General features: G+C 42.6%; 1 protein-coding gene across 4 annotated transcripts in view; it reads right to left on the bottom strand.

The window, feature by feature from the left end:
* EPS15L1 (epidermal growth factor receptor pathway substrate 15 like 1) overlaps positions 1 to 12296 on the bottom strand; it is a 155378-nt gene that overhangs the window by 73011 nt on the left and 70071 nt on the right. For all 4 annotated transcript variants that reach the window (XM_075281212.1, XM_075281204.1, XM_075281225.1 and 1 more), the window contains 5 exons: positions 11006 to 11203; positions 9616 to 9780; positions 8213 to 8342; positions 7987 to 8135; positions 2649 to 2709 (listed from right to left, as the gene is read on the bottom strand). In XM_075281212.1, coding sequence (XP_075137313.1) covers positions 2649 to 2709; positions 7987 to 8135; positions 8213 to 8342; positions 9616 to 9780; positions 11006 to 11203 — 703 coding nt within the window. The remainder of the gene's footprint in view (positions 1 to 2648; positions 2710 to 7986; positions 8136 to 8212; positions 8343 to 9615; positions 9781 to 11005; positions 11204 to 12296) is intronic.

Here is a 12296-nt window from a genome sequence, read left to right on the forward strand (position 1 = left end):
AGAACATGAAATAAACAACCACCAACATGTTCTGAATGCGAAAACGAGCCAAGCCAGGAACAACAATAAAACAAGGTTGGGATCTGTATCCCCCAGTGAATTCAATGAGAAAAGGATCTTACAGAGAGTACAAAAATCTATATTTCTCGTTTACTTCATTAGGAGACAGCGCCATGGAATGTCCAAAAGCTCCCCTGAGGGTGGGTATTACACGGCAATTACAGCAATTTAGCACACAGCCACTTGCAGAACCTTAAAACGCAAGCTGGAAGCAGCAGAGGACACAGAATGAATCTAGAAGAACTTTGTCAAGGTAGCAACCTAGCAGAAGTGGGCGGAGGAAGCCTGATGCCGAAAAGCCAGGAGGCTCCAACAGATCTCTGGAGTGAGCAGTCGAATGAAGACACGGCGGTTTATCCTTGAGCAGATAGGCCTCGCTGATAGCAGACCAAAACCATCAGAAAATGGAAGCCTTAGAAGAAGTCAGGCCCTAGTAATGGCCCTCAGGTAAAACAAACAAGGTGTCTAAATGACAGAAGGAGTAAGTGAGACGAATAGACATGGATTGCCTGGACCACATCCAGGCAGGGAAAAGAATGCTCACATGGGAGTTTGGGGTCTGGGCAAAAAGATGGTAAGACTTTGTCCTTATTGATGTGGAAGAAACCAACACAAAAAAGTGGCAGACAAAGGACAGCCTCGTTCCTATGAAGAACAAGAAAAGGAGGCATTTGGGACATTGCAGCCAGTTGCGAGACCTGTGGATGGAAGCAATAGCCATCAGAAAGGAAACCTCCAGGACAGAAGGCAAAGAGAGATCTCACAAAAGGGCTCAAAAAGGGGAGCCTGAAGCACCACAACAAAGATAAAGGCCCCACGGTTCCAAGGGAGGACAGAAGGGGGAAGAAGTGTACCATTCCCTGCATGAAAATCTTCAGCTGAAAGAAAAAAAAGAAATGAAAAAAAAAAGAATGGAAAGGGCAGAAAACCTGGGAGAGAAGAGAAAAGGAAGAGAAAAGAAGAATGGATGGAAGATATTACTTTCTCACCATCAAACGTAGGCCTACCACATGCCATGATAAATCTTTGCAGACTGGGGTTTCCGGACTTGAGCATGGTCTGGATAACAGTCTCCAAAAATCTGCGATGCCTCAGAACCTCGGTTTCAACAGACAAGCCATTAAACGACGTTAAGGTGGGGTGGAACACCGGTCCTTGAAAAAGAAGTTCGACTTGCAGAGGAAGAGGCCACGGAGGAAGCTGAGGCCAGCAGGAACCTGAGATTGCATAAAAGGCCCAATGGGACCAATCTGGAGCCACTAGGATGACTGGAATCCCTTTAGGCTTCAGTTTCTTAACAACTTGAGGGAGAAAAGGCAGAGGAGGGAACACGTACAGAAGGTGGAATTTCAATCAGGGAATCATGAGAGAGTAAGCGGTGGATGCTGGGACCTGGCCACGTAGTGGGGGTGTATGTGGTTCAGGTACGAGGTGGAAAGGTTAACATCGGGCTTCAGTTTCTTAACAACTTGAGGGAGAAAAGGCAGAGGAGGGAACACGTACAGAAGGTGGAATTTCAACCAGGGAATCATGAGAAAGTGGTGGCTGCTGAGACCTGGCCACGTAGTGGGGGCATATGTGGTTCAGGTGCGAGGTGGAAAGATCTACATCGGTCTACAACTGTAGAGAAATCTTCTGGGTGGAGCTTTCCTCAGGTTAGGTAGTCAGCTGCCCATTTGTCCACACCTGGAATGTGAACCGCCAACAGGGCTGGAACAAGATGCTCAGCCCAAGAAAGAGCAGGATGCTACTGGCATGGCCTTTCGGCTCTTGGTTCCACCTCTTCGTTGGACATCACACACAGGAGTGGGGTCATCAGCATTTCGGTCACCGAAGCACCAAGTGGGCATTGGGTGACCAAATCATTAACCTAGTGTCTGTGGAGGGGGTATAGCCTGGAGGCCGAGACGACGTTATTCCTAGTGTTAGCCTCCTAGTAGGCAGGTCTATATTCATGGTGATGTGTCCCCCAATGAAATAAGAAATAGCTGTGCCATTTGGTCAAATTAGTTCTCTAAACTATAAGGGCAACTTACAACAAGCATCAATCTTTTGGGAAAATTTAATCAACAATGGGCACAGATTTAGAGAAATAAAATGTTATGGGTGAGCCCCTACTCCCAATCAACTGCATATTTAGGAAACCTCATGTTTCCCACCAATGACTGCACAAACTCTGGCAAATTGTGGTAGTATGAGATTCTCAGAGTAGGTCAATCAAGAGTAGAAATCAAGGGGCTATACTTCTCTCAGTGAATAAGATGGCTTTGCTTCTACTAACAATCCTACTGAAGGAAATATTCATACAAACATCACTTCAGAAGATAGCGGGCAAGTTCGCATCTGAAAAAGATATTTCATTGCTTGTATACACAAAGTGTTTGTGGCAAGAGACCAGTAATTACATAATACACTAAATCCATCTCTATACTTATGTATTGTATGAGAAAATAGTATGGCAGGTACTGCATCAATTTTATTATCATGGGGGGGGGGGGGATTTTTAAAAATTAGTCGTATATTTTAGGAAAAATTGAAGGTGACCGTTCCTAGTCCAACATAAAGCCTAATTCTTGAAATCTGCTTACCCGGTTCTTTCTTTGGCAGTGTTGAAGAGGAGAAAGGATCTCTGCTCTCAAAAGGATCAGACTGTTATGGGAGAAATATAAACAAACATTAGTGCAAAATACTGGGAGTTTCTGTGAAGTGGTAATTCTTGAGACTAAAACCTGGCCATACACAGTAAAACTGAACATACACTGTGTACAACTGGCTTAATGTGTACAATGCGTGAATGAACATCCAACTCAACGAATTATCACAATAACGATATTTTAAGGCTTATGAGATATCACTTATGAGATATCACTAACCGCGAATGTTCACAACATTAAAAGACAGTGCTGCAGAACAGATTCACACTATATAAATTATAAGATATTTTATCTAAACATATTTATCCATTTTTCCACAAAAAAAACCCTTTTTTGTACCACATTTACAAGCACGGTAAGTGAGAATGTACAACCGAGCAGACCATATTTTATCAAAGTTCACTGTGCATTTCATAATCCTTTAAATTGCGTAATAATATGAGATGTAGGAATTAACCAGTTTCAACCATCATGACACTGGGGCAGATGGGGGGGGGGAATGGCATGACACTGGGGACAGAGATGGAGGGGGCCCAATGAAACTGGGGGACAAATGAAGGGAAGGGGGGGAACGGCATGACACTGGGGCAGATGAAGGGGGGGAGAATGGCATGACACTGGGGCAGATGAAGGGGGGGGGAGAACGGCATGACACTGGGGCAGATGGGGGGGTGGAACAGCATGACACTGGGGCAGAGACGGGGGACATGAAACTGGGCAGCTGAAGGGGGAGATCGGCATGAAACTGGGGACAGAGATGGAGGGGGGGACATGAAACTAGGGGCAGAGGAAGGGTGTATATGAAACTGGGGGAGAGATGGAAGGGGGGCATATAATTTACGGGTGACTGTAAGAGGATTATACTGTGTGGGCGCACGTGAAAAATGAAAGAAAGGGCGGAGTCAACATAAAAGTGGGTGGAGCTAAATTTGCTGCGGCGCGCCGCACATTTTGCCCCTCTTTCTACTCTTCAGAAGTTGGGAGGTATGGTGTTGGTGACGCCACACTCCTGTGTGACGTTACTCGCTTCATCTGCGACGCACGGTGTCTAAACTCCCCCGCCTCCTTTACAAGGGGGCACACTGAGGCTCTGTCGCCCAAGGGCCCATAAAAACCTGGAGCCGGAATCCCACCAATATAACTTCTCCACCAGAGACCATCCTGGTTTTAATATCGTTTTCCCTCTATGTTCTGCTATCAACCCCATGCTGCTCAGCACAGCATCATATTAACAACTAGAGCTGGGGATAGCAATCTTCGGCTCTCCAGCTGCTGTAAAACTACAACTCCCAACATGCTCCATTCACTTCCATGGGAGTTCCAAGAACAGCAGAGCAAGTATGCATGCTGGGTGTTGTAGTTTTGCAACAGCTGGTGTGCCGAAGGTTGCCTACACCTTATCTAGAAAATTGTTGTGTGACAGGTGCTCTCTAATAAGCAGCAGTGGCTGTTATAAAAGTTAGTGTTCCACATTTGTGTGCTTTGTCAGTGTGCTAGACATGTTTTTCACAGCTACCGTGTTTCCTCGAAAATAAGACAGTGTCTTATATTAAATTGCTGTCCTAAATATAGGACCTGTCTTATTTTCGGACAGCCGGCAGTCATGCTGGCACTTCCTTAGTGGAGCGCCGGTATGACTGCCTGTTGTAGGTAGTGCAGGGGAGGGGGGGGGGGGAAGGTATCCTACTTACCTTTCCCATCTTCGTAGCAGCGCTGGTGCTGCTGTTCATCCCGGCAGTGGTGAGCGGGGCTTAGTGAGGCTTTGGGGGCGGGGCTTAGAGATCCTCACTTCACTGACACAGCCTCTGCCTCTTGGATGAGCTGGGACAGTGAACCTCCCGCAGCATATGCACAGCAGGCATCTCCCAGCTCATCCTACAGCAGCAGGGACAGTGGATACAACAGCAGAGGTAGCAGTCGCCTTTCCTGTGCACACGGAACACATCGCAGTGTTCAGCCGGCTGTAATGATTTTTGATCATGCCTTATTTTCGGGGGTGCCTTATATTAGGCAATTCAACAAAAAAAAAACAAAAAAAAAAAAAACATGCCTTACTTTTGGGGGGTGACCTATTTTCGGGGAAACACGGTAGCACACTAACCCATTCAGCTCTATGCCCCCACATACACGGCCACGTATTATCACTGGCCTGTGCTTGCAGCAGTGACACCAGGGCAAAACTCAGGACAGGTCCTATACCTGTCTGTTTTGCAGCCTGGGCTCACTAAAAGAAGAGAATGGGTTCATGGAGGTACATGCAGCACACAGATGTCATGCATGCTGTTTTACCTTAGCAAGAGTTTGATTTTTGGATTATAGAAGCGGGTGTGAGAATCACCCAAAGAGAAGAACGCCATGAATTTTCAAATAGAGAGGTAAGGTACTACTAGCAGAACTGTATATACTTGGAAAATATGCACTTAATGATTGGGGAGGAGGGTGACTGGACTGCTTCTTTAAAGCATAACTAAACTTTCAGACAACTTTTGATTTTCTGGCAGTATTTGTATTATTAACAAATTTTGGATTTTTTCAGTGAAAGCCTGCATTTTGTCACTCCTTCCCTTGTTTTTGTATTGTGAGCTATTCCTGCCTCTCACTGAATGTTATTGTGTATGAAGTATGGGACTGTGTAACATATAGAGAAAATGGGGGGTGGGGTCACTTCAAGCAGTTATATCTCAGACATTATAAAACGCACAAACTTGCTTTTGGTGTCATATGAAAGAAGTGGTTCTCAGGTTATGAGATTAAAGTTGCAGTTCTATTTCCAGAGATATCATGTGTTTGAAAACAGTCAGGATTAGGATATTTATAATCAGCTGTATAAAATATATATGATATAAATATCCTAATCCCAACTGTGTTTTCAAGCAGTGATATCTCTATAAATAATGCTGCAACCTTAGTGTCATAATACACTGGATAATGGACTACCAGAAATCAAATGTAAACAAAGAAGTGGGTGCCCTCAGAAAATACTAAAATATAACTTTTATTGATAATTTGGTGAAAAAAACAAATGGGCAACAAACTGCATGTATCGTAGTGTGAAAGGATGCAAGTCACTACAATGTCAATGAATGTAGATACAGTACATAAAAGGTAAGTAGTCATTCCTATGCCGTGGGTTCCTGCAACACACATCTGAGTCCAATGCTCAGGCTCATTCACAAACATGGATACCCCAAAAGCAAAAGGTTCCTATTACTACTACCCACTGGTATTAAAAGTGTTCACTCTCACAGAGAGCGCCACCCTCTGTCTGTGGTCGTAACAGGTTAATGTTAACACATTGCAGTCTAGGGTGGAGTAGCTCCTATAGCATTACATTGTTACATGGACCATCATAGCTCCATTACTGAGAGGGAGAAACTCATATGCATAGAGCCTACCCCCATAGATACTTCATATGCATATGGTGGTCCACTATATAACTGTATGCTACTCCACTCGGTTGTCAATTTGGTCAATGATACAAACAAAAGAGGGTTGTCTGCCACTCTCTCATGTTGAAAAAACTGCAATAGGGCTAGCTGTCTGCTCCCTCTGAGGTTAACAGTATGATCTCTGAAAGGTAAGTAGTCATTCCTATGCCATGGGTTCCTTCAAAACACATCTGTGTCCAATGCTCAGGCTCATTCAAAATATGGAAGCCCCAAATGTAAAAGGTTCCTATTACTACTACCCACTGGTATTAAAGGTGTTAACACTCAGAGAGAGCGCCACCCTCTGTCTGTGATATTAACAGGTTAATGTTAACACATTGCAGTCTAGGGTGGAGTAGTTTCTGTAGCGTTACATTGTTACATGGACCATCATACCTCCATTACTGAGCAGGAGAGACTCGTGTGTAGAGCAGGGTTGCCCAATACGTTGATCGCAATCTACCGGTTGATCGCAATGGACGTATGGGTCGATCGCGGGATGCAGCCAGGGATCCCCGGTGTCTGCTTGTTCACAGTGCAGGCTGAGAGTCGACTCTCAGCCTGCGCTGTGAACAAGCACTCCGGACACTTGCAGGCCGCTCTTAGGGATGGAGGGAGTCGGGGTGCTGCTTGTTCACAGCACAGGCTGAGAGTCATCTACGGACACTGGCAGGCGGGGCTGCCACAGCCCCAGCCTGCCAGTGTCCAGAGATAACTCTCAGCCTGCGCTGTGAACAAGCAGACAGCGGGGATCCCTGGCTGCATCCCGCGATCGACCCATATGTCCATTGCGATCAACCAGTAGATTGCGGCCACAGAACGCCGCAGTCTCCTGCTCTTACGCTCCGCCCGGCCCCGCCCACATGCCCGGCCCCACCCACAGACAAGACACCCCCACCCACCCCAAGGACCGGCCTCACCCACAATAAGCGGGTAGTAGATCTTTCAACTTGGTCATGTTATAAAGTAGCTCACATGCTGACAAAGTGTGAGCACCCCTGGTGTAGAGCCTATCCCCATAGAAATTTCCTATGGTGGCTCACTATATAACTGAACTCCACTCAGTTGTCAATTCAGTCAACGATACTGACAAAAGAGGGTTATCTGTTACACTCTCATATTGAAAATACTGTGCAATAAGGCTAGCCGTCAGCCACTATGTCTGCTGCCACTGAGGTTAACAGTGTGGTTTCTATAAGGTCTCAGCGCGTTTTCCTAGTTGATAGTTCATCAGGAGACCAATGGAGTGTGATAAAATAACATTGTCGTGGTTAATACCACATTTCTCGGGATCCTGGTGGTGGGTGTTGATACTTATGGGGTTTGCATCCTTAGTGTCATATGAAAAAAACAGAATCTCCTTTCATAAGACACCAAAAGAAAATCCGACCATTTTATAATGTCCGAGATATAACTGTTTGAAGTGACCCCAACCCTACCCTAATTTTCTCTACATTTTACAGCCCTGTTCTCCTGTACACAGTAACATTAAATGAGAGGCAGAAACAGCTCTCAATACATGAACAAGGGAAGGAGTAAAGAGATGCAGGATTTCACAGAAAGGATCCAAAATTTGTTAAAGTATAATAAAAATGTATTGCCAGAAAAACAAAAGTCTGAAAGTTTAGTTACGCTTTAACCATTGTAATGTGTGTAAATGGTTTGTAAAAAGTCAGTGTGCATACAAAAAATATGAACTAGAGTGAGATTTACTTAGCCAGTTCAAGTAATTTTAATTAACAACATTGTTTAAAATGATATCAAACACTTAATTTATCTTCAGCTACAAGTCTGAATATCCTGGAGGTGGGGAATACTGCATTTAAATGATTACCATATCTCACCTTTAAAGGCAATGTCATTGAATGGACATTATTCTTCGTGAAAGGGTCAGTAGAAAAAGGGTCGCCTTTAGTAGGTTTCTGGAAAGGGTCATCAGAAGGAGGAGCATGAAACGGGTCGCTTTCCTTAAATGGATCATCACCAAAAGGATCTGAAACAGATTTTGTGATTGCTTAATTTTTCACAATTTATTCAGCCAGTACTATTAATAAAAGAGAAGGCACTTACTGCTCTTGAATGGGTCAGCTCCTTTAAACGGATCAGAAGTGAAGGGATCCTCGGCTTGGAATGGATCAGAATAAATGTCCTGATTGTTGTTGCTATTGAACAATAGAGCTTTGTTCTTGAATGGATCATCCTAACAAACAGGTACACAGTGATTAGAATGAAATCATATTTCACCATTTGCAACACAGAAGGTGAAATTCATATGTAACATATGAATAATTCATAGATGCCTCATATTTCAAAGTGGAAAATCATTTGATAAAAGAAGACATACCATTAAATACAGCATTTATAATAAGGTTCATAAAGCAGATCTATTGATTTGGATCTACCGATCTTCAAGGGCAGACTACAGGTTTGCTAAATTTGTTACCTAATGATTTGGAATCACACATATTGAGGGTACAGAATTGGTACAGAATTAATACCCTAGTTTTGAGAGCTTTACATAGGGGAACATGGGCTGAAAAAGGTTAACCAAAGGTGGGGAAGGGGTGGAACGTTGTTTGCATCTTTCCTAATTATACCAGGTTACAAATTAGACATATATCATTAAATATTTATTTTCCATCCATAACTATATCATCAACCAGTAATGCTCAAGAACAAATTATCTGCAGCTTTTGGACAATATATACTCTCTTAATGTGGAGTATTATTACATGACAGCATTTTTATTAAATATTTTGTTTTTAATTTATTTTTTTTAAATGGGGTTTACTGAGTCTGTGATACTGATGAACTTTATCTTTAGTATAGAGCTGTCTGAGGAGTTAGTGGCAGTATCACTTTCTTTCCCCAGATCAGTGATGTCACATTCATTTGACACATGGTCACGCTGCAGCTCAGTTCCATTAAAATAAAAGGGATTGAGCATGAAAACCAAGCACAGTCCCTATAATATAAAAAAAAACCCTGAAATTTCCCCAATGTGGGACTATTAAAGGATTATCTTATCTTAATGTACAGTGCTGTGCTCAGAATACATTAAAGAGAACACAGGACTTAACCAAATGCTGCGGTGGAGGCTCTAAATGAAGCCTTAATCTGTTAACTTTAATAACTGATCGCTACTTTGGGGGTACTTCTTTGGGATGTCCACTTAACTAGGGGGTACTTCACTTGAGAGGCTGAAAAACACTGACCTAATGATGATATAGGTGTTCACATTAAATATTGGGATAGATTTATTAACATTGATGTTTCATAATTAAAAGAAAAATTAAATCTGTGTAATTTATCACATCATCTGGAGTGAGGAACTCCTTGAACTCGAGAATAGTCCACTACTGGGTATAAAACAATTCAAGAGGGAAGGAGTCATTAACCTATTGGCAAATCAGTAGGAAATGTTGGTCACCAGGAACCGCTTCTTTAGAGCCTGAACCAGAGCTATTTCTCACCGCTGCTGTGGAGAGCTCCAACCTCTCTTTTGAGGAAAAGGTCTCAACATCAGTTAAGTTATTCAGACTTCCTCCATGGTCTCCGTTGAGTGCATTGTTGTATTGCTCAATAGTTTTGTTCATTTGTTGCTGACTCTCTTGAAGCTGTGACAATTTGCTTCGAGCCTGGAACAGGGAATTTTAAAACAAGTATAATTAATTCATCAGGATACACATATGCTAATGAAAGACATTTCAAAAGTCAACAACATCCATCTGATGCACGAAAGGAGTGTAAACAAAGGGTTCCTGCCACTAGGTATCTCCCTTCTAGCGAATTTGCTGTTCACTCTTTTGTTACTGATAAAGTCTGTCCTGAGATACTTTCCATTCCATTTTGCTTACGCTAGATCCACACTAGCATTCAAGTTTCTGTTCCTAAGTTCCGCTTGTGGACACGAAAAATGGAAACTCTATCCACTTAAAAAACAGTTAGCCACGGAAACCCGTGGATCCTATAGACTATAATGGGGCCCACCAGGAAAAGTCTTCAATAGTTATATCTACTTCTGGCTGCTTCTGCGATTACAGATTGGATATTATTCACAGACAGAAAGCAGCTTTACTGGGGCGTAACTAGCAAAGACTGGGCCCCCCAGCAAATTTTTGCCTTGAGCCACCCCCACTCCCTCCGACCGCATGACGCCCCATTTCCTGGTCCACACACAGTGTAGCTCTCCATTTGCACACACTATAATGTCCCAAAGTGGTCTCCACACAATATACTGTCCAATAACTGCTACTGCACACAGTACTATGTTCCACAGTGGCCCTGCACAGTATTATGCCCCACAGTTCACCCTATACACGGTATTATGCCCCAGCCCCACAGTGGCCCCTGCACACAGTATTTTACCCCACATTGGCCCCTGCAAACAGTATTATGCCCCACAGAGGCCCTTGCACATGGTATTACTTCCCATAGTGTCCCCTGCACATGGTTCTAGCCCCAACGTGGCCCACTCACAGCATCCTGTACAGGCAAGAAAATCCGAGCTAACACACAGTCTGAAGCTCAGTCATGTAAATGAGGAGATAATAGCATATGGGAGACCAAACCTACATGCACTTATTACTCAGGACCGGTGGGGACTAGAGGAAAAGTTCACTAATTCACTGGAGTTAGCTGTACCTACTAAATAATGCACCACATTTACGCCAGGCTCTAGTAATAACCTCAATAGTAAATCTAGGTCACTGTGTTTCATTTCATAAAATATATAAAGGTATTTATGTAATTATACAGTGAAAGAGATGATGTATTTCAAGATACTTTACATTAAAAAAACAAAACTTTGAAATATGAGATCTGTGTGACAAAAGTAATGTATTTTAAACAGGTTAAAATTACCTGATTAATTTCTTCCTGCGTTGATTTCAATGACTTTATAATTGTCTCCAGCTGAATCTTGCCTGCTTGGATACTCTGTTCTAGCTGAGTCTCTTCCTGCTGTAATCTGTTTAGCTCTGATTTGGCTCTATTAAGTTCCTCCTCCTGTGCCTGTACATCTGATTCTTGGGACTGAATCTGTACCTTTAGTGAGGAAATCTATAAGAAAGAACAGCAAATTTGATACTTTAGAATCAGAAAAATGACCATGAAATGTATTTTATAATCCACAGCATGTTTGGTATTTATGTAGGTTCTGCCTAAAAAGCCAAGGATAATTCATGTGATCCAGCAATCAACAAAATATAAATATATTACAGTCTACCTTTTTCTATCAATATACTATATACACAATTCAACATATGTTAAAAGCATACTTCCAGTTATAAACAAATTTCCATAAATGAAAATTACAGCTGAAAGCAAGAAACTTTGTAATATATCTTATTAAAGGGGCTCTATCATTGGGAAAAGTCATTTTTAACTAATCACATCCTTGCATAGGCTTTAGAAAGTCTATTCCACACCTACCTTTAGTATGTAGATTGCCTCAGTGGTGTCTGAATAAATCTGTTTTTATTCATATGCTAATTAGGCTGGTGCACGATACATCGTGCACCCTCTTTGCTATTGTTTCCTATGGGAGGCTGCTGCTGCCTCAGCTTCCTGTTTGCACACACACTTACGAGATAATAGCAGAGATGAGTGCTGCTGGGAACTTCCTGAGCTGGCTGGAAGCTCATTAGCATATGAATAAAAACTGACTTATTCAGAAACCACTGAGGCAATCCACATACTAAAGGTAGGTGTGGAATAGCAATTCTAAAGCATATGCAAGTATGTGATTAGTTAAAAAATGACTTTTCCCAGTGATAGAGCCCCTTTAAAGAAATATGTTTCTGCTCCACTTTTCAGGCAATTACTTTCTCAATTAGTCTATAAAAAGGGGATGGGAATTAGAAAGACACTCAAATAATTGTTACTGATACATTCTGCTACTTCTTGCTTTTTCTTTTTTTAATGTAGATTGTGAGCTCCACATAGGGCTCACAATGTACATTTTTCCCTATCAGTATGTCTTTGGAGTATGGGATGGAAATCCACGCAAACACGAGGAGAACATACAAACTCCTTGAAGATGGTTTTTTGCCCTTGGCAGGATTCGAATTGAGGACTCCAGCGTTGCAAGGCTGCAGTGCTAACCACTGAGCCACCGTTTGGCTCCCCCTATTCCTTGCTTTTTAACACTGCT

The sequence above is a fragment of the Leptodactylus fuscus genome, chromosome 1, assembly GCF_031893055.1.
Source record: "Leptodactylus fuscus isolate aLepFus1 chromosome 1, aLepFus1.hap2, whole genome shotgun sequence".
Lineage (NCBI taxonomy): Eukaryota > Metazoa > Chordata > Amphibia > Anura > Leptodactylidae > Leptodactylus > Leptodactylus fuscus.